At 37.7% G+C, this 24883-nt stretch overlaps 2 protein-coding genes across 8 annotated transcripts in view; both read right to left on the reverse strand.

Annotated features, from left to right (window-relative positions):
* SUGT1 (SGT1 homolog, MIS12 kinetochore complex assembly cochaperone) overlaps positions 1-9003 on the reverse strand; it is a 52460-nt gene extending 43457 nt beyond the window's left edge. Inside the window, exons 1-5 of the mRNA XM_082435850.1 lie at positions 8862-9003; positions 8711-8768; positions 2157-2247; positions 1415-1484; positions 675-745 (exon numbers count right to left, since the gene is read on the reverse strand). Coding sequence (XP_082291976.1) covers positions 675-745; positions 1415-1484; positions 2157-2247; positions 8711-8768; positions 8862-8899 — 328 coding nt within the window. The 5' untranslated portion in view covers positions 8900-9003. The remainder of the gene's footprint in view (positions 1-674; positions 746-1414; positions 1485-2156; positions 2248-8710; positions 8769-8861) is intronic.
* A 9469-nt stretch (positions 9004-18472) lies between these two features.
* The window catches only part of ELF1 (E74 like ETS transcription factor 1), a 104740-nt gene continuing 98329 nt past the window's right edge, over positions 18473-24883 (reverse strand). For all 7 annotated transcript variants that reach the window (XM_082435831.1, XM_082435836.1, XM_082435835.1 and 4 more), the window contains one exon: positions 18473-20468. In XM_082435831.1, coding sequence (XP_082291957.1) covers positions 19874-20468 — 595 coding nt within the window. In that variant the 3' untranslated portion in view covers positions 18473-19873. The remainder of the gene's footprint in view (positions 20469-24883) is intronic.

Raw genomic sequence — 24883 nt, forward strand, 5'->3', positions numbered from 1 at the left:
AATTGTGATAACACTCTATCATAAGATGAAAATAAAATGATAGTACACAATTAGGATTATGTAGTCTATAACTATCTATGAGATTACTTACAACCTTTTTGTACTTTGCAGAGCTTCTGATACTTGGCTCTTACAATTTCTATATATTACGCACAGATATCTATACTGCTGTGATAATTTTCATCTATTTCTCTCAAAAAGGTGATATTAGAAACTCACAATACTCTCAAACCTCCATGTTTCTTCAATACCCTATCATACTTTACCCCAAACTTAACACTTCATGTCTCAATAAAAATTTTCATTGTAAGATTTCCTTATCTCAGCAATCTGAATAATAACTTAAATAGACTTCTGAATGTGAGAGCAAATTAAACTTTCACTTATCCATTAGAAAAAAAATAAAGCCAGACTAAGTACTGGGAGCACTAAGTGTGTATATAGTTTTCTGCTTCTGATGATAGTTTATCTGTGATTTAAGCACTAAAGAAAGGCCAATTTAATCAATTTTTTAGTAAATTCAAATTCTGCAATCAACACGAAATGTCATTAAGAAGAGAAAAAAGCTGGGTTTCTATAATTAACTTGAGATTACACTAACAAAATTCAGCTATGGTATTTAAGACACATAGATATAATGGATTAGTGTACTAACATATAATTCTAATACTTACTATCTAATTTCTGTCCTTCTGTAAAAGCTTCTAGAGCAGCAGCATAGTTTTTTTCATGGTATTCACATATCCTGCATGAGCATATTAAAAACAAATACACACACATGAGATCATGAAAAACAGCCTTCTTTCTAAATTAAAAAAAACGATTTTCCCTACTATTAAAAGAAAGAATTTAAGTATATGTTAATAAGCCAGCCAAGAGATTTCCTAAAATACTCTACTATAATATCTAGTATAATTCCTATTAAAATCCAATTTGGGAACTCATTTCAGAAGGAATTTCTTGATTCTAATTGTATATACTTGCTTATTCCGAAATATAGTTATATTAAGGAATTTCTGATTCTTAAAGAATAAAGTCACACTTATCAACAGAAACAAACTGTGATATAAAGTACACAGATAACAGTCTTCATTAAATGTAGCCTGTCCAGCTTGGGTGAGGAATAGATGTTCTCTAGTCAGTTAAATACAGTAAATTCCAAATGATGAAGCAAAAAAGGGATGTGAAATCCAAGAGTTTCATCTAGACTTTGCAGTTATTTCAACCATCACTATTTTAAACTATATGTATACACTAACTATACTACAATAAAAGTATGAAACATACGTAAAATTGAACCCTATCTCAGCTATAAAATGTATAAATACAGAATTTACTATTTATATAAAGCTTACAATTAATTCATTCAAGAGACTATAGTCCAGACCCAGCAAGAAGAGTAGGTACTGCATACCCCTTTCTCAGCAGAGCAATAGAACTATCTGGATTAAGTTCAAGAGATTTCTTTGCATCAGCAACAGCATCTGCATATGAAAAAAATGGGTTTTTTAGTCAGTTACTTATGGATCCTAACAAATACTACACACAAAATTTGAATTAGCCTCTGATTTTTAAGTTTTCAAGCTGGTGAAACGGACAAATGATTTTAAATTAGGAAAAGTTAATCCAAGATAAAATTACCCTCATACCTTCCTAATGACCTAATATTTAGCTTCCATCTTAAAGCGCTTCAGGCAATGAATAAAGCTCTGTATCACAAAGTTCATCTAATTTTCTCATTAACATCATTTATGTAATCTGACTCAAAGTATTTAATTTCTTCCTACTCAGATTATCTATCCAGATAATTAAAATTACAGAATATAGAAATACATTCTTTTTACAAAAAATAAAACAAGGGAATTCATTTAAATACTTTGTAAAATAGTAAATTTGATGTCATTCTTTGTTAGCATATCCAATAACCATAAATGAAATCTGTACAAATTCTACACCCACCAAAGAAAGAATGGACAACCATAAAATTTAAATGGGTGATGCTCAACATAATGTTTGTCACATTTCAGCTACTTCACCTTGTATGAAAGACAAGTTAAAAATCCTGGAAGATAACCTTTATTTTATTTGATTCATTGTATCTTGGGCAAAATTTGTAAGTAACTTATAGAGACAATATACTTTGTAAGAAAAGTTACCACGGTAATTCCCAAGAAGAATGTGACAATAAGCTCTTTGACAGTAATACTGTGCATCGTCTGGTTTCTGCTCCAGAGCCTTAGTCAGCTCCTACAAATACAAACACGTTGAGTGTCAGTAAACGTTTTTTAAAAGCCATCAAATTCTAATTAAACATGATTTTTAATCAAATAACCTATTGTCATAAAGTATTTGGAGGAAAGATAACAGGGAAACAAGCTTGGAGCTTTTCTTTCCAAGAGGATCAATATCTCCCTTTCTCCTCCCTTCTCCCCTCAAAAGACCACAACTGAATGTAATATCTACCTAAAGCACTTAGCAGTTCCTGGCCTACAGCAGAACTCAATAAATGGTAATTATTATCACCTCATTTATTCTGGAGAGTTTAGTTCATATACATTGACCACCACTGATTTTCTCCTTCTAATTTGGAGAAGATTCAAAGATCATGTAGAATTTGAGATGCCTAGAAAATGTGAAGCTGTCCAATAAAAACAAAATAAAAAAGAAACAAACAAACAAAAAATGGAAGTTAAACCTAGAGCTCAGGGAGGTTAATGGAACCAATAAATACATAATCAAGTTTACCTGGCCCTCTCCTATCCTCTTATCAATGGCCTAAGAAATTACAGCATTCTGTCAAAAGCCCAGATACAATATCTCATAGATAGCTACTATCAACTGATCAAGAATTAACAGAGCGATTAAAACTTTTGCCAATCTGGGCAGTCACAGTTCATAAGTGGTAGCTGGAACAATACTGATGCAAGAAGAGAGAGCACGATTAGTGAAGCCAAGGACAAATGCAGGCAAACAGGAAGGCTGTGATTCTCTACCCATTGCCCACACACCCTAGGGACTTGGTAGTTTTCTTAACAGGCAAAATTACTTCAACAGCCACACATGTGGCTTTGCTTGAACCCCGCAGTGTGATTCTCACAAAGCAATGTATACTATACTTGGTAATCATAAACCTAAAACCCAGCATACCTAAGATCTAAACCATTTTTTACCACCTTAACCCCTATCACCCTGATCCAAGCAGTAATGAAAATCAGATCTTGTTACTATGTCTCTGCTCAAAACTTTCCAACACCTTTCCAGGTGACTCACAGCAAAAGCCCAAGTCCTTCCAATGATCTGTAAGGCCCTCCTTGATATAACCTTCTGCTCTCCCTCTCATCTCACCTCTTAAAACTCGTCTCCTTGCTCCACCATTCTAGCCACAATGGCCTCCTTGCTGTCCTGCAAACATCTCAGGACCCTGCACCTGCTGCTCCCTCCCACTAGAATGCTCTTCCCCCAGATGCGTGCAGAAAATCCATTCCCTCACTTCCTACTCAGTGACTGTGCCAGAGACAGGATTCAAATCCAGGTCTGACTCCAAATCAAATTTTAACCACTAAACATTGCCTCATGGTAAAATTTTACTCCAAGTTTCTTTCACACACCATCTAACATTTGTATTAATACAAGATTTTCTAATACTTAGAAATTCTTAAGCTAAAAACACCATCTTCCACTAAGCTTTCAAACAATTTTGAAAACAGCTGATGGCTGCTTACATATCTACTCAAATATATCATAAAACCACATTTCCAGCCTCTCCTCACCAAGAAAATGTATATTATAGGTCAAAAAGGCTGTTACAGATTATAATAATATCTGGATCATCAATTCAAAAAGTAGTTTTATTTTTTTCAGTAGTCAGGTTTTTCTGTTTGTTTTTCAAAACGTATTTTTAAACACATATTATGGAACAAACATAGGCCAGACACTGGAGGTTCAAAGATGAATAAAATATTCCTTTTCTTTAGGAGTCAGGTATAAACTTCTGAATTTTGAACCAACTTGCAAACGAATGACCTTTAAAAACACAAACCAATTGTTGGTTAAGGAGAACCAGTTATGGTCATTCAGTTAAATAAACTAAGCAACTGACTTATTAGGCTATCAATAAAAAAAGTTACCAAAAAAACCACTCAACACAAACTGAACATTATAACACACCAATTTGTAAGTCATGAATAAAACACAACAATAAATTTATTTTGAATAAGGAATATACAATATAATAAAACCGGAAAAAGTGACGGTAAAATAATTATTTGTGGTTGTCTTAACTACATCTGACTTGTGGCGTGTTTTCAGTGTTCTACTGTTTCTGTAACAACAGCTACTGGCTGCTAGAATACAAAGGGACTAAAGAGAGGTATCTCGAAAGGCAAGGACTTCAGTGCCAACATTTGAATCACAGCAGCAAAGGGCTATTTAATCAGACTTATACGAAACGTATCCAAAGATATAGTACTTCTCACAGAAAATGGGTTGTGTTTATAGTCCGCAAAAGTAAAGAAACCTATGAAGTGTAAAATATAATTACACTGAAATCTTTAACAAGATAATGGTAAAGGAAGTACACCGATAACACAGAACGAAAGGGGGAAAATTACTTTTTAAGGCATTAAAATTGTTTAAGACTTGGATCTTAGAAAATTAATTTCCAAATCTTTATAGAGCTTTAGGGTCTCTTAAAATGCTATCCAAAAAGGTTACTTGTTAAGATTAAAAGCAAAAGCAGACTGCTCAGACGGACCTAACGTCTAAAGGCCTTTAGCTCTGGGTATCTCAGCCTGACTCCCCTTGCCATTTTCTTCTAGTCACAGCTAATCCCCAATTATGGATAAACAAAGGAGTATCAAGCCTTCTCCCTTCCTAAACTAGCAAGCACTCCTGGAGAAAAATCACATAACCATGTAGAACTGGTATACTTTATGCTAACCAGCTATGCCCTCAACAAAGCTATCTGTGGTCAACTACTTCAGAGTCAGATCCCGAACAATTATATCATACACCCCAATCCTACTCACTCCTCCAGAGGATGACCTTGATGCCTTGAACCTGAGACTTGTCACTTCTAAACTCGATAACCTTGAGCAAGTTAATCTCTTTAGCCTCAGCGTGCTTGTAAATGCACCTCACAGTTGTTCCAAGAATTGTGGTAAGAGTCATTTAATACACCTGAGTGCCTACTACATCCCAGGCACCACGCTGAGAACACAGTGGTAAACAGATACACAAAACCCCTGCACTCTTGAAGCTTACATTGGGGCCCAATTCAGATAAGGTAGTCAGAGAAAACAGCTTCCTTGAGAAGGTGACATTTCAGATGAAATCTAGAGTGATGAGCATTTCCAAGCAAAACAAGAGATACTCAATAGAGAGTACATTCTAGGCAAAAGAACTGCAAGTCCAAAGGCCCTGCACCAGGACTGAGCTCGACACATCTGAGTAGCAGAAAGCAAGCCAGCGTGGCTAGAACCTAGAGAGCAATGAATCTATAAGATGTCTACCTCAAGGGCCTCACCCTTGTACCTTACATTACTTATCCTCATAATCACCCTTTCAAGTGGTCCTAGTTAATCCCATTTTACAGACAGGAAATCTGATCCAGAAGAGTGATGGCAGGAACTTTCTTGAAACCAGGATACGGACCCAAGCAGTCTGATTCCAGAGCCCATGCTCTTAAGCACTACTCACACTGGGCCTCGAAAGGTTCTCATAATCCACATATATGTTTTCTCTTTCTACTGAACTGAGACTTCCTCTGCAAAGTTTTATTGACTTCCCCAGTTGGCCTCTACTCTGCTACGCTCTTTACTGTACCTGATACACCACTCCACTGGAGTACTTGTATTTTAATGATCTGTTGACTTGCCTGTCTCTCTCCACTAGACTGCAAACTCCCTCACTACAGTAGTTTCATCTTTAGCTCGCTGGCTCCCAGTACAGCATTTGCCACTAACGTTGTTTAATGAATGAAAAATGTAATCAGCTTGATACACTTTCTCTTTATTCTTAATTGGATGGTCTTATATAAAAATGTGACATTTTAACTGATGTGATATCAAGCGACCTTAATTTTAAAATAGCTACTGTTAAACCAACCCTTGGGAAAATCTAGAGGGAAACAGACTCTCACTTCTCATCAAGGTTCCAGCCCTACTCATTATTACCAATTACTTAGTAATTAACATTTGCCCGTTTATCTCTGTGAGAAAGTCATCTCAAGTTTTAAAAAGAACATTTCCTCTTAACACAAGCTGGTTCTTATCAAGATCATTCTCCCCACTCCCAGTTTTTGATTCAGGTGTGTGGCAGGTCCTGAGAATTTGCATTTCTAACAAATTCCCAGGTGATGCTCCTGCAGAAGGTCTGGGGATCATGCTTTTGAAAACCGCTATTCTACAGCACTAGACTAAGAATCAGGAAACGTGTGTCCTGAGGCCCCTATTCTGCCTCTAACTGGCCGCATACATCTCTATGACAGATCACTTGGACTTCTTTGGGTCTGTTTTCTTCTGTAAAACGGAAGGGTAAGGAGTACTGGCCTACAGGAGTCATAAGTGCTTTCAGAAAATCTGGGGTGGAGAATTCCCTGGCAGTCCGTGCTTCCACTGCAGGAGGCACGGGTTTGATCCCTGGCTGGGGAACTAAGATGCCACCCACATGCTTGCAGCGCAGCCAAAAAATATAAAAAAGAAAATCTAGGGTGGGGTCCAAGAATTTGCATTTCTATGAGTTCCTAAGTGATGCTGATGCTACTGGTCCAAGAGCCACACTTCACAGACAAATGCACTAAAGCTAATCACACACCTACACTATCCAATTTCACTCCTAGAAAGAAAAAAACAAATGCACTCCCAAAAGAAAGGACTGCATGTGTTCACCAAAATACATGTACAAGAAAATTCACAGTGGTTTTATTCACACTAGCTAACAACTGGAAATATCCCAAATGTTCACTGTTAGAATAAATTGTGCTATATTAATACAGTGGAATACTACACAGCAGTGAAAAGCAAACAACTTATGGATGTATCTCCCATAATGTTTAAAGCAAGACAGAGTATCTACACTCAACTGAATACCTAGTGTATGATACTTTTTACATGAAGTCCAAGAAAAACTAACTGATGGTGACAGAGTACAGAACAGGTGGGTAAGAGGAATTATTGGCTGGGAAGAAACATGAGAAAGCCTTGAAACGGAAGTATTCTATATCTTGATCTGGGTGGTATACATACATGTAAAACTTCAAGTTCATTAGTGCAGACTTAAGATTTGTGTTAGATATCCCACTTCAATAAATAATTTTAAAAGTAAAATAACTGAGATGTAACGTGACAAATAATTCATTACATTAATATCCTTTCATACCAACTATTATATAAACTAGATTTCCAAAGGAGGCACGGGGCCTAAGAGGACCATAACAAAGGTAGATTCCGAAAATTAATAGCTGTCTAGCTGACATGAAGGAATTGTGGAGAAAAACTCTCAGTGCCTCTGGTAACATTACTCTAATAGTGATCCCAAAAGCATCACTAGGAAACATCACAGCACAACTGAGTAATCAACCACTTTATTTGTTCGTATCCCAGCCCCAAAAGCATAATCCAACCTAAAAGGCCCCAAAGGACCCACGCCCTGGTTTCCTCCCCACCTCATTTCTTACTCCACTTTCATCCCACTCTAACCAAATGGGCCTTCTTGCTGCTCCTTGCACAGGCTGACTTCATTCCTACCTCAGAATCCTGACACTGACTCCTCTTCCTGCCTGAAATAATCTTTCCCCAGAGCTTCCAAGCTCTCCCTCATGCCTCTTCTCAAATGTCACCTCCTCTACTAACCATGGAACAAATTTCTTTTAGAAGTCATAACTAGGAAAAAGGTTCTCTTGCCTCAAATTCCTAACCTTACATATGTTAAATCATAACAGCAAAACAAAGTTTCCTCTTTTTTATGCTTCAAAGCAAGAAACCCCTGGCTAAATTTTGTGACCCACTGCATCATGTATGCTTAGTTGGGCTCTCTTTATTACTTCAAATTATTATTTAACTCTTGTTCTTTTGCTTTCCTTCACAGCTTTATAGTTTTTCACTCAACACAAACACAAAGTGCCTTACAAGTCACTTAAATACATAAATAAGAGTTTAATCCAGAGCAAACAGTGCCTTCCACACAGCAGCCCTCAAGAAATTGTTTTGAGGAATAAACAAATGAGTGGATAATAAACAGACTGGACATCTGGAAATTTTCGGGCACACACGGGAAAAGGTTTCTGTTCCAATAGTGTGAGTTCATACAGGCACTCAGCACAGACCTGGTACACAGAAATGGCAAGGATGATTGTCAAACGAAAAACCGAATGAACAAACATCAAGCCTTAGATTTCACGTTTTGTTCTCAGTCACAAATGCCATTTAAAAAACAAACCCTTTCAGACCAACTATGAATGTTACCTCTACCCCCAAAAAGGAGAGCAGGTTTTACTAAGCAGCTCCAAGGATGCAGGAACGGACTAGGGATGGGAAGCGTAACCGGGCCGCTGCGGGACACAGAAGGGAGAGGCGGAGTCTGCCAACATCAGGACTGAGACACAGGAAAAGCAGCAGCCCCGACCCCGGGAAGACAGTGCTGGGAAGAGGCGGGGTGGGCCGGAACCCGACACGGCTGCGTTCCCCAGAGCACAGTGAACCGACTCTCTCACCTCCAACGCCGCCTGGGGGTCCTCGTCAATCAGAGCATCTGAGAAGCTCCGGAAAAACCTGCCAGGAAAACAACGACTTCAGCAGGGCTCTCTAACTAAAGAAGGACGGAGGGGGATACAAATAATAGCAAAGAGAAGGAAAAACACGCACCTCTGGGCTGCGGCAGGTCCCGCAGCAGCCGCCGCCATCTCTAATAGTCACTGTTACCGCTGCTGGAACTGCTCCTACCGAGGTTACCAGCTCCGCCGCCACCCAAGGGGAAAACTTCTGGAGAAACACCGACCGGGCTTCCGTCTTACGTAGCCAATGAGCAGCCACGCAGCGTGCCGCGAGGGGCGGGGAGGTGAAGCGCGGGCGCGGGGTGGGCTGGGACCGTGGAGGACCGACTCCTCCTGGCCCGCCCCGCCCCCACCCCGGCCGGCGAGCAGCCTGTCAGGCCCCGCCCCCTGCAGCCATGGTTACGCAGGCCGCGGCGTAACCCAGTCCCAGCGCGCACCCGCACAGCCGCAAAGCCTCTGTGGGTGGTAGGTCGAAAGGACGTTTGTGCCGTACTGTTATCGCTCAGGAACGTGTGGCGTTTGGGGGCGTTTGTATGTCTGTTAATAACACAAGGCACATCGAGCTCCCTTTTCTCTACAGCTCTCATCATGGCTCCCGGAGGCAGCCAAGCTTTTCGTGACACGTGACGTTCTCGGCTACGTGTTCTTTTCCGGGAGCGAGTTCCGGATGGCGCGTCGATGCCGGGATCTTGGCGCTGGGAACCCTAAAGGACTCGGACTCGCCGGAAGTCCCTCCGCCCTTGCAGAGGCTGGACTGGAGGAAGCGTTTTGGTTCCGGTGCGGGTGGACTGTTCCGTTCCCCAGACCAGCACAGGCCCAGGCTTTTTTCCTACTTGGCTTCCCAGACAGAAGAAAAACGTGTTCCATCCGAAGGCACTGAAGGGAGAAAGGTGGCCTGAATTTGTCTCAGTGCTGCTTTACTTTGCACCTCGTTGGTCAGGCCCTCCCTCACCGCCCTTTGACCCGTGCAATTCAGATAGAAGAAACTTCCAGCTAGTTCCATGGGACGGGAATGGGGGCGGGGGGGGGGGGGAGCAGGAAGGAGTGGGAGTGAGCGGCTCGTCAGTAGAGGTAAACAAGTAACTGAACGCGAGTGTCTGCCACATCCAGAATCTAAACTAAGTCTTGGGATTCAACTAACGCCTTCCAGAAACTTAAGCCAATTTTGTTCTAAGTGCTAAAACGAAAGAAGGGCAATAGTGATGTGATAGCAACAAGGGACGCAGCCGAATATAAGGTATACGGTTGGAATCCTCAAGTATGTTGTACCAGAACCTCAGTCTGGAAAGATGAATTCGAATTAGTGAAGGAAATGGAAAAGGGAATTCAGACAGAATAGGCCGAATGTTAGAAAGTGATAATGTAAACTCTGAAATTAGTAGAGCCAAAATTCAAGCTAGAAGCAGACTGACTGCGTGGAGAGGCAGGTAAATGCCAGGTCATAAAGGGCTAGTTGTAATCTGCTGAGAAGTTTGGATGTAATTCTCTTAAAAGATGCTAACCCGTTATAGGATTTTTACGCAAAAAAGGCAGTAACAGTTAAATTTACATTTTTATGTTTGTTATTCTGTCTGTACTATGGAAGAATGATTAAAGGGAAAAGAACAGTTGTTGGGAGACAACTGCTGTATTACAGGCCAAAGTGACTCTCTTAAATAGGGCAGTGATTGTAAGGAGTCTTAAAAATTACAGAAATAATTGAGGTAAAACTGTCTGGGTTTGCTGATCTCTCCTTTTGTGATCAATACTTTTGGTATCATATGTAAGGCCTTGCCTGCTCCAAAGCCATGAGGATAGTCACCTGTGTTTTCTTCTAGTGCTTGACTATTTTACCTTTCACAGACAGGTTTATTCATTTTCATGAAAGGTAGGAGGTTGGGATCAAGTTTCCTTTTTCCCTCTTATGGATGGATAGCCGATTGATCAAGCCCTACTTGCTGAAAAGGCTGTCATTTGCCTTTTCCCCCACAGCTTTGTTGTAAGGTAGATGACCACATATATGAGGGTCTGTTTCCAGGTTCTCATTCCGTTGGTCTGTCTAACCTTGTCCCACACTATCTTAATGTAGCTTTATAAGTCTTGAAGCCATATAACTTTTCCTTAAAGATTGCCTTGGCTAGTCAAAGTCCTTTGTATTTACATTTTATACATTTTATAGAACTTATTTCCATTTATTTATAAATTTTAGAAAGAACCTGTTAATTTCAAAAAAAAAAAAAAAAAAAGAACCCCCCAAAACAAAAAATCCTGCTAGGATTTTAACTGGGCTTGCATTGAATCTATAGATCAATCTATTTGGGGAAAACTGATCCTAATTTTTTTTTAATTGAAGTATAGTTAATTTATAATGTTGTGTTACTTTTTAGTGTACACAGACTGATTCAGATACAGATAGATAGATGGATATTCTTTTTCATTTCCATTGTAGTTTATTACAAGATACTGAATATAGTTCCCTATGCTATACAGTAGTTTATCTGTTTTATATATAGTAGCTTGTATCTGCTAACCCCAAACTCCTAATTTTTCCCTCCCCCCATCTTCCCCCTTTGGTAACCATAAGTTTGTTTTCTGTGTCTGTGAGTCAGTTTCTGTTTTGTAAATAAGTTCATTTGTATCATATTTTAGATTCCACATATAAGTGATATATGATATTTGCCTTTGTCTGACTTACCTCACTTAGTGTGGTAATCTCTATACCCATCCATGTTGCTGCAAATGGCATTATTTCACTTTTTTATGGCTGAGTAGTATTCCATTGTATATCTGTATACCACATCTTTATCCATTCATCTGTCGATGGACATTTAGGTTGCCTCCATTTCTTTTTTTCTGACATCTTTATGTTGATTCCTCCAATTCATGAATATAATACACCCCTCCATTTATTTAAGTCGTCTTTAATTTTTCTCAGCAGTGTTTTGTAGGTTACAGTGTAGAAGTCTTACATATCTTTCAGTAGATTTATTCTTGGGTATTTGAGGGTTTTTATGCTTTTTAAATGGCATTCTAAATTTTTAATATTTGTTGCTAGTGTATAGAAACGCTGCTGGTTTTTACATATTGACCTTGTATTCAACCATCTTGCTAAGTTCCCTTACTATTTCTAATACTTTGTAGACTTTTAGAATTTCAGTCATCACAGTGTCTTGTGATCTGTGATAGATGGTTTAACATCTTCCTGTGCAATCATTATACCTTTTATTTTTCTTGCTGGTTGTCACTGGCTAGGATGTCTACTATAGTGTTGAGTAAAAGTAGTGATGATGGACTTCCTATCTTGATTGTAACATTAGGGAGAAAGCATTCAATATGAAATGCTTTTTCTGCCTTTATTGAAATGTCCATGTGTATGTTTTCTTTAATAAGTTAATGTTAATTACTTTGGTTGATTTTCAGATGTTCTCTAAATGGCCAGTATGAATATGAAAAGAAGTTCTACATCAATAGCTATATCAGGGACAGTAAAATCATAATTTGGTACTAAACACTCCCACCAAAATGGCTAAAATTAAAAGGAATTCCAGTGCCAAGCATTGGCAAGGATATGGAGCACCTGTAACTTTCACGTATTGCTAGGGAGAGTATAAATTGGTATAGCTACTTTAGAAAACTTTGACACTATCTACTAAAGCTAGTCATACGTGTACCCTATTGCTCAGTAATTCTACCACTAGGCATATGCCCAAGAGAAAAGAATACTTATGTTTGTGTACAAGAATATTGATTGCAGCATTATTCACAGTAGCAAAAACTGGAAATTACCTAAATGTCCATTCACAGAAGAAAAATACTAGAGAGCAAAGACTAAGAATGAACTACTAGTACACACAACAATATGGATGAACCTCACATACATAATGTTGAACTAAAGAAGCCAGACAGAGTACATCCTGGTTGATTCCATTTATATGAAAATAAAAAACATTGTGAGGCACGTCAGAGAGTGATCTCCTGGCTGGGAAGGCCCATGAGGAAGACTTCTTGATGTGGGAAATGTTATATATCTTGACTAGGGTGACAATTACAGTAATGTAGTCACATGTCAAATTGTTTCAATTTATACACTTAAGATTCGTGCACTTTATGCTTCAATAAAATAGGGGGAAAGATTAAAACAAAGCAATGAAAAATCAGAATCTGAAATTTAAAAAATATTTACAATACCATTAAATATTAAATACTGAAAATTAAATCTGACAAAAAGATGTGCAAAACATATACATTGAGAATTACAAAATATTGCTGAGAGAAATTAAAGACACTTAAACAAATGGAGAGATATTCTATGCTCATGATTCAGACTTAAGATGTCAGTTCTTGCCAAACTGATCTATTGATTCAACCCAATCCCAATCAAAATCCCAAAGACTTTTTCCATTTTATAAGTTGACAAACTGATTCTGAAATTTAAATAGAAATGCAAAAGACTCAGAATAGCCAAATCAACTTTGAAAAATAACAGAGTTGGAGAACTAACAAACACTACCTGATTTCAACACATCAATCTTGTGTATTGGTACAAAGATAGACAAATCAATAGCACAGAAAAGAGAGTCCATAGATTGATATGTGTATGAACAACTGATTTTAAGCAAAGGTCCAAAGGTAATTCAGGGCAGAAAGGACAGTTGAAAAAGATAGTCTTTTCAGACTTTTCAATTGAAAAGGACAGTCTTTTCAACAAATTGGATATACAAAAGCAAAAAAGTGAACTTCAATATATACCTTGCACCATCTACAAAAACTTAACTCAAAATGGATCATGGACCTAAATGTTAAAACTGTAAAACTTCTAGAAAAAAGATCGTTGTGTCCTTGGGTTAGACAAAGATTTCTTAGATATGACACCAAAAGCATGATCCATAAAAGAAGCTGATAAATTAAACTTCATGAAAATTTAGAAGTTTCTGCACTTTGAACGTATTTGCGAGTCATATCTGATGAAGAGCTAGTATTCAGAATATATAGAGTTCTCAAAACTCAGTAATAAGAAAACAAGGGAATTTTTAAATGGGCAAAAAAAACTGAGCAATCACTTCATCAAAGAAGATACATGGATGTCAAGCTCATGAAAATTGCTCAAAATCATTAGTCATTAGGGAAATGTAAATTAAAACCACAATGAGATACTACTACACACCCATTAAAATGGCAAAAATATTGAATATAAAAGACCATGTTGAAGAGGATGTAGAGCAACTGAAAGCCTTATACACTGCTGGTGGGAATGTAAGATGGTACAACCATCGTATGACCTAGCCAGACCACTCCTAGGTATTTGTTCAACAGATATGAAAATACATGTCCAATATAAAGATTTGTACAGGAATATTCCTAACAGCTTTAATGATAATAGCTGAAAACTAGGAACAACCCAAATGTCCATTAACAGGTGAATGGATAAACTGTAGTATATCCATGTAATAGAATACTACTCAGCAATAAAAGGAATAATATACAGACTACAACGTGGATGAATCTCAAAAAAGTTATGCTACGTGAAAGGAGCCAGACCAAAAAACAAAAAAAATAGCACATGTTATATGACTCCATTTATATAAAATACTAGAAAATGCCAAGTAATATAATCTATATAGACAGAAAGCAGATCAGCAGGAAGGGAGTGGTTACAAAGGGGCACAAGGAAACTTTTAGGCTAATGTTCACCGAACATGAGTAGGTTCACTACTTGATTATGGCGATTTCATGAGTTTATACTCTATTTAAATACGTGCCATTTATTGTATGTCAATTATAGCTCTATAAAGCTATTTGTAAAACAAGCTCGGAGCTGTAGGTAAGAATTGATAGACATTGGCACACAGATGGTGGTTAGCAACATGAGAACATGAACATAAAAACAGGTAAGGAGAACATGTATGTAGCTTAGTCGCATATTTAATAAATATGGAGTATTGTACCTACTATGTGGAGATATTACAATAGGGACTGAGGGTACTAAAATGACTACAATCTTGGGTCTTTATAATGTAGTGTTGGAATCACACATACCAGCAGTCAATTATTATAGTGTCATCTGTGCCCAAGTGAGAAATTAAAAGGCTCTATGACAGTAGTGGGGAAGTTTTAAGAACTCAGTGAAGCTCTCAGAGGAAGTAATGTCTAAGCTGAGGCCTGAAGAACAGATAGAATTTAGCCAAATAGAATGAGTGCAACTGTGCCAAGCAGAGTGACAGCAAGTGCAGAGGTCCGGAAAGTAAAGGGAGCTCAAAGAGTTGGCAAGTACAGCGTTTAGGGCTGTTCATTTGCATAAGCCCCTTCAAACCCTCTAAGTTGGTATTCTACTTTTCTGTTTTTCCTGAGTAAGTTCCCCTCACCCATCCAACCACCAAACTGTGTACCCCATAAAAATCTAGATTTGCCCTGATAGAAGACAACGGTCATTCTTTTGGGCAGCCAGTCACATAAATTGGTAGCTAGTTAATGCAAGGAGTCAAGGAAGGACCTTGGTTATTCCCTCTAGATGCAAATTCTATTCTCTCAAATTTCTGAAGCAGTAGAGACAGTGGTACAAAGCTCGGTGTTTAGGTGCTTGGCAACAGTGGCTACAAGTGGACCAGTTGTGCAATATGGTTTTGCGATTTGTTTAACTGTGTGACTCAGACTGACCCCAATTTCTCTAGTCTTTTTGTCTGTTCTGTAAACTGCATGATATTCTTCTAATAAAATTTCTTGTATGCTGAAAACCAGAATCCATCTCTGTTGCTAACGACCAAGAACCCAAACTGACAAGACAGTTTGGTATTTGGAAGTGGAATGCTACAAAACAGACTCTAGTATATATTACCCGCCAGATGGAAAAGAAAGGATGCAAGGCACTGAAGACAACTACTCCAGACTGGGAAAATGGTGACCCTGAGACAGGACATCAAACTCACACCATCAAGAAATGTATTCTAAAGCTGAGAAGCCTTGGAAAGAGATTTATTCCCAGTGCTCACGCTGGTGTGGCAGTGGAGGACAAGAAAGCAGGGGGCCACAGCTGATCTGAAACAGAGGACTGTGAATCACCTTGAAGACCCTAGTCATGAAACTGGATCAAGTAGCTGGATGACACTTCGGCTGATCTCTCTTTAGGAGTGAAATCATGCTTCCTGTAGGTGTGAGCATTTGGGGAAGTATGTGTATGGGAAGAAGGCTGTGTATAGATGACTGTAGGCTATATCATTCCTCCCTTATTCCTTGCTATGGAGTCCAATTTTGTTTGACTGTCCATTTCCCCAACACATGACTAAGTCATCTATGGTAATCCTGCTTCCTTGGCCAGCACTTGGTTTAGGAAGGGGTATATATGACCAGTCTAGCCAATGAGCTCTGAAGAGATGGCTGCTCAGGGTGCTCTGGGAAAGGTCTCCTTACTGATAAACAGAAACATAGAAGAACTACTGCAGCTATCTTGCCACCACAGCAGAAGCCATCCTGGAAACTAAACCAAAATACTGAGAAAAGCAGAAAGATGGAAGAAATCTGGTTGCTCAGTATCACTACTGTGCTCCTGAGTTAACAAACCTGGAAACCTCTGAACTTTAGACTTCTAATTTTGTACTATTTAATAATTTTGAATAGGGTTTTTTGGTTCCTTGCAATTGAAAGCATCCAAATCCTATCTGACAGTATGATTTGGAGAGTAAAATTTGAAGATAAGGCTGGTGGGATCAAGAAGAGGTGAAACCATGCAGGGCCTCAAATCCAGCTGAGGATAGTAAGAAACCACTGAATGGCTTGATACAATTAAATGCACCCCTGTTGCACTGGGGAAGAACACATTGAAGGGGGACAAGGTGAAGACAACAGAGAAGGAGAAGAGGGATCTTTAGATAAAACTTGGGGGAACTCCAACCTTTGAAAAAGTCTCTGGAGCAACCCAAGAGGAACACTAAGAAATTATTATAAAGGCAGGAAGACGACAGGAAAGAGTTGGGCACAAAAGTAAAGGCAATAGAGAGTTTAAAGGAACAGTGAGTTATAAAAGGTTATCAAGTATTGGAGAGGTCAAGAAAGAGAAGAAGGGGGGGAACTTGGCAATATGGAAGTTGATTCCTTTTTAGTGACTTTTGCAACAGTAATTTCAGAGTAATAGGGCAAATGTACTACTACAGTGTGTTAAAGAATGAATGGATTAATGTCCACTGACAGAGGAATGGATAAAGAAGATGTGGTACATATATACAATGGAATATTACTCGGCCATCAAAAAGAATGAGATAATGTCATTTGCAGCAACATGGATGGACCTATAGATTATCATACTAAGCAAAGTAAATCAGAAAGAGAAATACCATATGATATCACTTATATGTGGCATCTAAAATATGGTACAAATCAACATATCTACGAAATAAAAACAGACTCACAGATACAGAGAACAGACTTGTGGTTGCCAAGGAGCGGGAGGGGTAGGGGAGGAAAGGAATGGGAGTTTGGGATTAGCAGAGGCAAACTATTACATATAGCATGGATAAACAACAAGGTCATACTGTATAGCACAGGGAACTATTTTCAATACTCTGTGACACACCACAGTGGAAAAGAATATGAAAAAGATATAGGAACTTCCTTGGTGGTCCAGTGGTTAAGACTCCACACTTCCACTGCAGGGGGCGCAGGTTTGGCTCCTGGTCAGGGAACCATGATCCCACATGCCAAGCGGCCAAAAAAAAAAGGAATATATAAATGTGTAACTGAGTCACTTTGCGGTATAGAAGAAATTAACACTGTAAATCAACGATACTTCAATGAAATTTTTAAGAAAAAGAATGAATGGAAAGTGAGGAAAGCAGCACGTTTATAAGTTAAGGACAGTGACAGTAACATTGCAGGTACTTCCTTAATACATGTTGAATCAATGATTTGATGTAGAAAGGCCACGTACTGAGTCAGAGTTATGTCCCTGTTCAGGAGTTCAGTATGGTGAGATTATATTAGGGGTTGCATGGCTAGGGTTCTAAGGGAGGAAAACTTTTCCTTGATCCTCTTAGGGTCCCTGGCTGGGCCTAAAACTCAAACTGACAAAGACATTAAAGAAGAAAAGCATACAAATTTATTTAAGTTTTCCGTGACATGGGAGCCTCCATAAGGAAATGAAGACTCAAAGAAATGGTTAAGCCTGAACATTTTTATACTAGGTTTGATGAAGAATGGAAAGTCATAGAAAAACAATGGAACAGAAGGGTATGAGCTAAGGGTAGTAAACTGGAGAAAACTAGCAAGGCCTGTTCCTTCAGATTCTTCTGTGTTTCCCTCCATCTTCAGAGATAAGAATGCTCCTTTAAAAATCATATTTGGGAAGAATATTAACTGACATGAGGAAATGAATAAGTGGAAGTTACTACTGGGTATAGGGGTATTGGATTGAGATTTTGTTACATTTTTCTGTTTCTGTGTTTTCCAAGTTGAACAATTAACTGATCTAATTTCTAATTAGAAAACTTGTTTTTTAGAGTGTGTTTAATATTACTGCTGGGAACATTTTATTTTCTAATTTTTGGAGCTTCGTAATCCATTATGTCGTGTCTGGAAACTGCCATTTGGCATGGTAGAAAGGAAAAATGAGAGGATGACATTCTGCAATTCTAATCTAATGGAGGCTGTTATATAAACGTTTAATAACACTGTAATACTAGCAACATTGTCTGTATACTTGTTCTTAAGGAACGTTTTCTTGAAAACAAAAACACAGAATTTTTACATGATTTATTTAATAATAAACCAATTAAAGATACAAAAACGTTTAGAGGATTCCAAAATTTAAATTTTTGTTTAAATACAAATTCACTCTGTAACATGAAAACATATAACATTAGACCTCTAAACATAATGATTCTTTCATCTACAAAAATTTTTTTGCTATACTAGAAAATTTGCAGAAAACAATTTTTCTTGTGAAATTAAATGTACATTATTTACAGTTGAAAAAGTAATCTAAAAACTATTTCATTTCAGAAACTGGGATATATAATGTATATCTTTGTATGCAATTCCCCCTCCCCCCACTCTCAATAAAAAAAAATGATCCAAAATATAAAGCAATTATGCTTTTATAGCAACTGACTACTCAGCCAGATTAGCCCAAGGCTTGGTTGCTTTCTGGGGCCTTAAAGAGCCCTGACTCTTTCAGAATAGCAGTATATCATTTAGCACTCAGCAACATAAGTTTTTTACTAGTGGACCACCGTGCACAGTGGCCTAAAGAGTTAATGAACAAAGTATTTAGGAGGAATTCAGGTTCAGAGCAAATCTTAACAGGTAACAGAAAAATGAATTTTGTAGGGTCACTAATTTTTCTGCAATATTTTAGCTATATTTACATTAGGAGATAAGCTTAAAACATAGGGGTTAGAATCATAAAATTTAGAACTAGATAGGAAATTGGAGATCATCTAATCTAATCCAATACACCCCTCCTCTTATGATACCCAGAAAGATCAAGTGGCTTGCCCAAGGTTACAAAACTAGTTAGTAGGAGAGCCACTCTTAGGCTGACGCTTTTATATTATCCTGCTTCTGAAACAGGTTCAACCATATCATGGGCACATTTCGATTTTTAATGTTATATTTTACATAGTCATAGTTCAATATACAGTGCAACAAACTAAAGTCGATCTAAGTGAAATCATAATTTTAACAAGGCATAAAATAGGTGTCTTGCATTTGAAAGAGTCAAGACTTAACCTATACAAGTGGAATGAAAATAGCTCCTATATAAATTTCCTGATGTCATATTTAAGTACTGTATTTACAAAAGAATCAGAAAAGCTACTATGATGTAAAATTTAAAAAGAAACTTTAAAAATGCTTATGATATAGCCATTGAAAAAAATCTCAAAAGAATGTCTTCATAGTATAAAACGCCTGTTCCTTCACAATTGAATTCTGAAACATCTGAAGAGCAAAAAGAAACACTTGGGTTTTCCTCCGTCATCTAACAAAGTCAAAATTAACTCTAAGTTATTATTTTTAACAAGTAACTATAAAATTAGGAACATTTGGAGAATTTACCTTAGAATCAATCAATAGTTTGCATACAACTGAAAATGTTCAATTAAAAAACCACCATCCGTAATTCCTTTGGTATATTACTTAGAAAGAGTTGGGTTCCAGCAGTTCGTTTTTTATAGCCACCTGAGAGGTAAATCCATTGGATACCACCATCACATAAGGCTGTGACTGCTGCTCAGTTTCCCCAGTGCCTTCTTTCAAATTATCTTCAACCTCCTTTTTCTCTACTTCCTGTATATGAGTTTTTGTTTCTTGAGCTTTGATAACTGAAGTGATTACAGTGCCAGGTGGGTGAGTAACCAGTTGTGAATTGCGAGGAGAAAAGGTCACCACAGGTGTGGTAGCGCTGAAGGACGGAGACGAAGCCACGCTGACGGTTCCATTGCAAATGGACTGAACATTGCTAGTAAGAACCTGCTGTACGTGGGCAGGACTCAGGACAATGGAAGGAGGAGAGCCCGGCTTCTGCGACTGGAGCACAACATTTTCTTTCAGTACTGTCATGGGCTGTGATGATGGAATGGCTTGTAAGATAAATTTCTGAGATCCAGCACCTGACGATGGATCTGTGCTGGCTATAACTGTTGTGATTGGCACTGTCTGAAGTGTTACTGTGTGCAAATGCTGATTCCCAGGAGATACGACCACAGGAACTTGGGCTGGAGCCTGTATAGTCCTATTGAGATTATGAAATAAAAGTGAGGAAATTAGCATATTCTACATTGTTTAAAACTTAACATTTGACAACTCACTTTGACAAAACATGAGTTATTCATTTCAAATGCTCCTTCCCATATTTTCAACACAACATAAACATTGTGCCAGACCCTGCATTAAACACTCTACATACAGAAATCCCAACACAAAACTCTCAGTCCATTAACTATGATACCATCTGGTGGGAAAAAAAAAAAGTCTATACGAAGTGCTATATTAACACAAATGGGGAAGCAATTTTGTTGGGGGAGGAGGATATCAAAATGTTTCCCAAGGAAGTTATGTATAAGCTGCCTGAAAGAAAATTAGGGACTTTTAAATAAACATATTGGATTCACTATCATTTTAATATTTGAGGGGTAATGTCATCAATATACCCTACCAAATTACCAAACTTCACATGGTTATAATTGTTTTCAACCTGTTTTTCTATATATAGAGAGAAAACGCTCAATTAACTAAAATAAAAAACACTTCAATCTTAAATGTATATGAGAGAATTATCCGAAGAATTTTAATAATTCATGGTTCATATTACATAAAACAAGTCATGAATATAATTAACTCATGAGTGTTCTTTAGGCTGGCAGATAGAACAAAAAATAAGGCCAAACCTTGGCAAAAACAGAGGCGTGTTTTAGCAGTTTTCTCAGCTCAAGTAATTTTCACAAATTTTAGTCATAAAGATACAATTTTAACATAAAATCCTTTAACATAAAATCCAGTTTATGTAAGGTTGTTAATTCCATTTATTGAAGAAAAGAGGTACATAAATGATATTATAAGTCAATCTAATTTTAAAAGTTCACAGCTGTGAAGTTTATAGTTATGGCCATTGTTAATATAAAACAAATGCTGTTGAAAAAACTCAGCATCTGGATCTCAACTGTGTTTCCTCTGAATTCTATAAAGCTATTTTACAAAAGAGAGATGATTGTTACTCCAAATGGCTAGGAGCTGGATTAGTCCCCGTAAACCAAATGTTAATTATTGCCAGGAGACTATCACAGGTAAATTTTAGCAAGTTACAATTATGTGGCCTGTCACATGTGAGAAATGAAATTCTGGAGGAGAAGACAAATGGGCTAGATGGAAAGATGACTCAGCACAACTCAGGAGAAGTTCAAAGGAAGCAGAAAGACGCACAATAACTAGAGCCCACCCATACACGTAGGATACTGATTCCCAAGTTCAGTTTGCGACCATAGTCACCACTGTGAGTAGTCTACAGCAGGAGATCGGCAGCTCTCTTGAAGGACATTGCTAGAAGAGAATATGAGTCAGGTAATGAAGATTTAATAGGCTGGCAGGGTATGGCCAGATGTACTAATACTATTGGGCAGGCAGGGATCAGTTGGAGGATACAGAATAACTTCGGGAACTAGGGCACTTTTCCAAAATACACTGTGCCTCCCCTTCTTCCCTGCCCGCCTGAATCAGGATACCTTGGGTGGAATCTAAGCCTGCAAATGGTAGCTGACAGATACCATTTTTTAAATAAAAAAGACCCAAGGGCTTCCCATGCCAAGAGTTCATGTACATGTACATATAGATAAAATAGAACTTGGCATATAGGAAGCACACAGATTGTATCTATAAATATGTATAGCCTTGCCACCCTGTAAGTATTATCCCGATTTTCCATATGAAAAAATTAATGCACAAAGTAGTTGAATAGCTTGCATAAGGTGAGCAGTTAGATAAGAAAAGGGGTCATTCAACTGCAGAGCCTATGTGCTTAACCATTACAACATACTGTCACTTCTGAAGTCCTGAATAACTTCAGCCAAAGATGAATACTTTCTATTAGATCTTTAAACTGTGGGGAGTTACAACCTTTAATACACACCCCTCCCCTTCCTCTTTCCCTCTCTCAGATGTGGCATGAGCAATAATGTACTTTGAAAATTTCCATATTGCTCATCAGGGCTACCACTAGGCTTTCAATGCTTTCATTCAAGTCAGAAAAAGATGTCTCTTTCCTGAACACCTGACTGCCATCTGACAGAAAATAACACCTGACTGCCATCTGCCAGAAAATATATATACTGAGACATATATATATATATATCTGCAGATATATATCTTCAATGTAAATATATTAGCTTATTTGAACAAATTCTAAAACAATAAATTTTCACTAAAAATTCAGAGATTAAAGGATTAAATATTACGCAGCCTTTTCCCAACCACAGGAATTTTAAATTATTTTTTTCTTAGTTAATGATTAAACTGTCAGTTGTGTCTCGTTATATTATATAACAAAGGTTATATTACAGTTAACTACTTTTAAAAAGTTTAAGCTGCTTGTAACCAACTGGTACAATACTGGTAATTTAAAATTCCTCAAACTTTCTGAAGAAAGATATACAATATAATATTTGGCTTTTGCTGAATATCAGATGTCAGAAAGTGTCATTTAATTGTTACAACCACCTGTAAGCTTAAATAATATCATCTTCATTTTATAGATGAGGAAACAGACTCAGAATAGTTAGTTAATGTGATCCAACGTCACATCTAATAATTGACAAGGCTGGAGGGCGAGGTTATGCCCACATTCTTCCTACTCCATTACACTGCTTTAAAATGTATAATGTATACATTATACATTTTTAGAGGCTAATTTATTTAAAAGACCCTAAGACAAACTATTAGTACTTGGATAAACATTACAGAGAAATAAGTTATACTGGGTTGGTATATGGACTTGCAGGTTTACCAAGGAACAATTTTAGGAAAATATTTTACCAGAGGTTTATTTTTGTGAAGCCAAAGTTAAAATTTGTAAAACTGAGCATATATACCCTAAATCAATTAAGAAAAGTTTAATCAATTTCAATATAGATATAGCTGGCCTTCCATATCCACAGTCTCCACATCCGCAGATTCCACCAACCTCTCTGTTGGAAAATATCCACGCCCCCCCCCAAAAAAATTTCCAGAAAGTTCCAAACCACAAAACTTGAATTTGCCACATGCTGGCAACTATTTACATAGCACTTACTTATAATACTTAGGTATTATAAGTAATCTAGAGATGATTTAAAGTATATGGAAGGGTGTATGGAGCTTATATGCATATACTATGCCATTTTACATAAGGGGCTTGAGCACCCTCAGGTTTTGGACTCCAAAGGGGGTTCTGGAACCAATCCCCTGAGGATACTGAGGGATAACTCTATGTGCAATTATGTGAGATAAAAAGAAAAGAGCAAAGGAAAAAATTGAGAAAAAATATGTTGCTACTTCATTGTAAATAAGTGATAATTCATGTGATTATGTGAATTAACTGACAGTATGGCAATTCATTAAGTTCACTGCTTTAGACTAAACTGCTTGCATTAAAACACTATCTCCACCAGTTACTAGAAGTGACCAGGCTCCGTGGCCTCTCCTTGCCTCTGTTTCCTCAACTGTAAAACAGGAATATTACCTACACCTCACTGAGCAATAAGGATTTTCTATACATTAATATATGTAAAGTGTATGAAATATAGAGAGTTCTTTCAAAGTATCAGCTCTTGCTGTATATTAATTTAATAATTAATCTAAATTTAAGTCATAAGTATTTGACCTTCCCTCAACTATAGAAAAAATATTTCAAAGGTCTTTGATTTTATTAAAAAGTAGTCAAGAAAGATATAGCCAAATTTCTGTTACTTTTCTTAGTAGTGATAATATGATTATTTAGGATGTCTCTATTTTTTTTTTTTTAATTAATTTATTTATTTGGCTACCCTGGGTCTTAGTTGCGGCTCATAGGACCTTTCAGTTGCAGCATGCATGTGGGATCTAGTTCCCTGACCAGGGATCGAACCCGGGGCCCGCTGCATTGGGAGCGTGGAGTCTTAACCACTGGACCATCAGGGAAGTCCCAGGATGTCTCTATTCTTAAAGAGTGTACACTGAAGTATTTAAGGGTGAAATGTCATGGTGATGTCAACTGACTTGACAAATAGCCAAACAGGAAAAAAAGGGTATAAATAAATAGAGAGAGAGAACAAATAAGGCAAAATGCTATCAACTGTGAATCCAGGTGGATGGTATAGGTGTTCAGTGTACTATTTCAACCTTCCCATATTTTGAAATTTCTCATAGTTAAAAGTTGGGATAATTACAGTGAAAATAAGTAGGATTTGGGGGAGGAAAATAAAATATAACCAAATGAGAGAAGAATTTTATTTTAAAGTCAAATGAATGATTAAGAATGTATGTGGGGCTTCCACAGTGGCATAGTGGTTAGGAATCCTCCTGCCAATGCAGGGGACACGGGTTCGAGCCCCGGTCCGGGAGGATCCCACATGCTGTGGAGCAACTGGGTCTGTGCGCCACAGCTGCTGAGCCTGCATTCACTCTAGAGCCCGCCAGCCA

The sequence above is a fragment of the Balaenoptera physalus genome, assembly GCF_965194825.1.
Source record: "Balaenoptera physalus genome assembly, chromosome: 18".
NCBI lineage: Eukaryota > Metazoa > Chordata > Mammalia > Artiodactyla > Balaenopteridae > Balaenoptera > Balaenoptera physalus.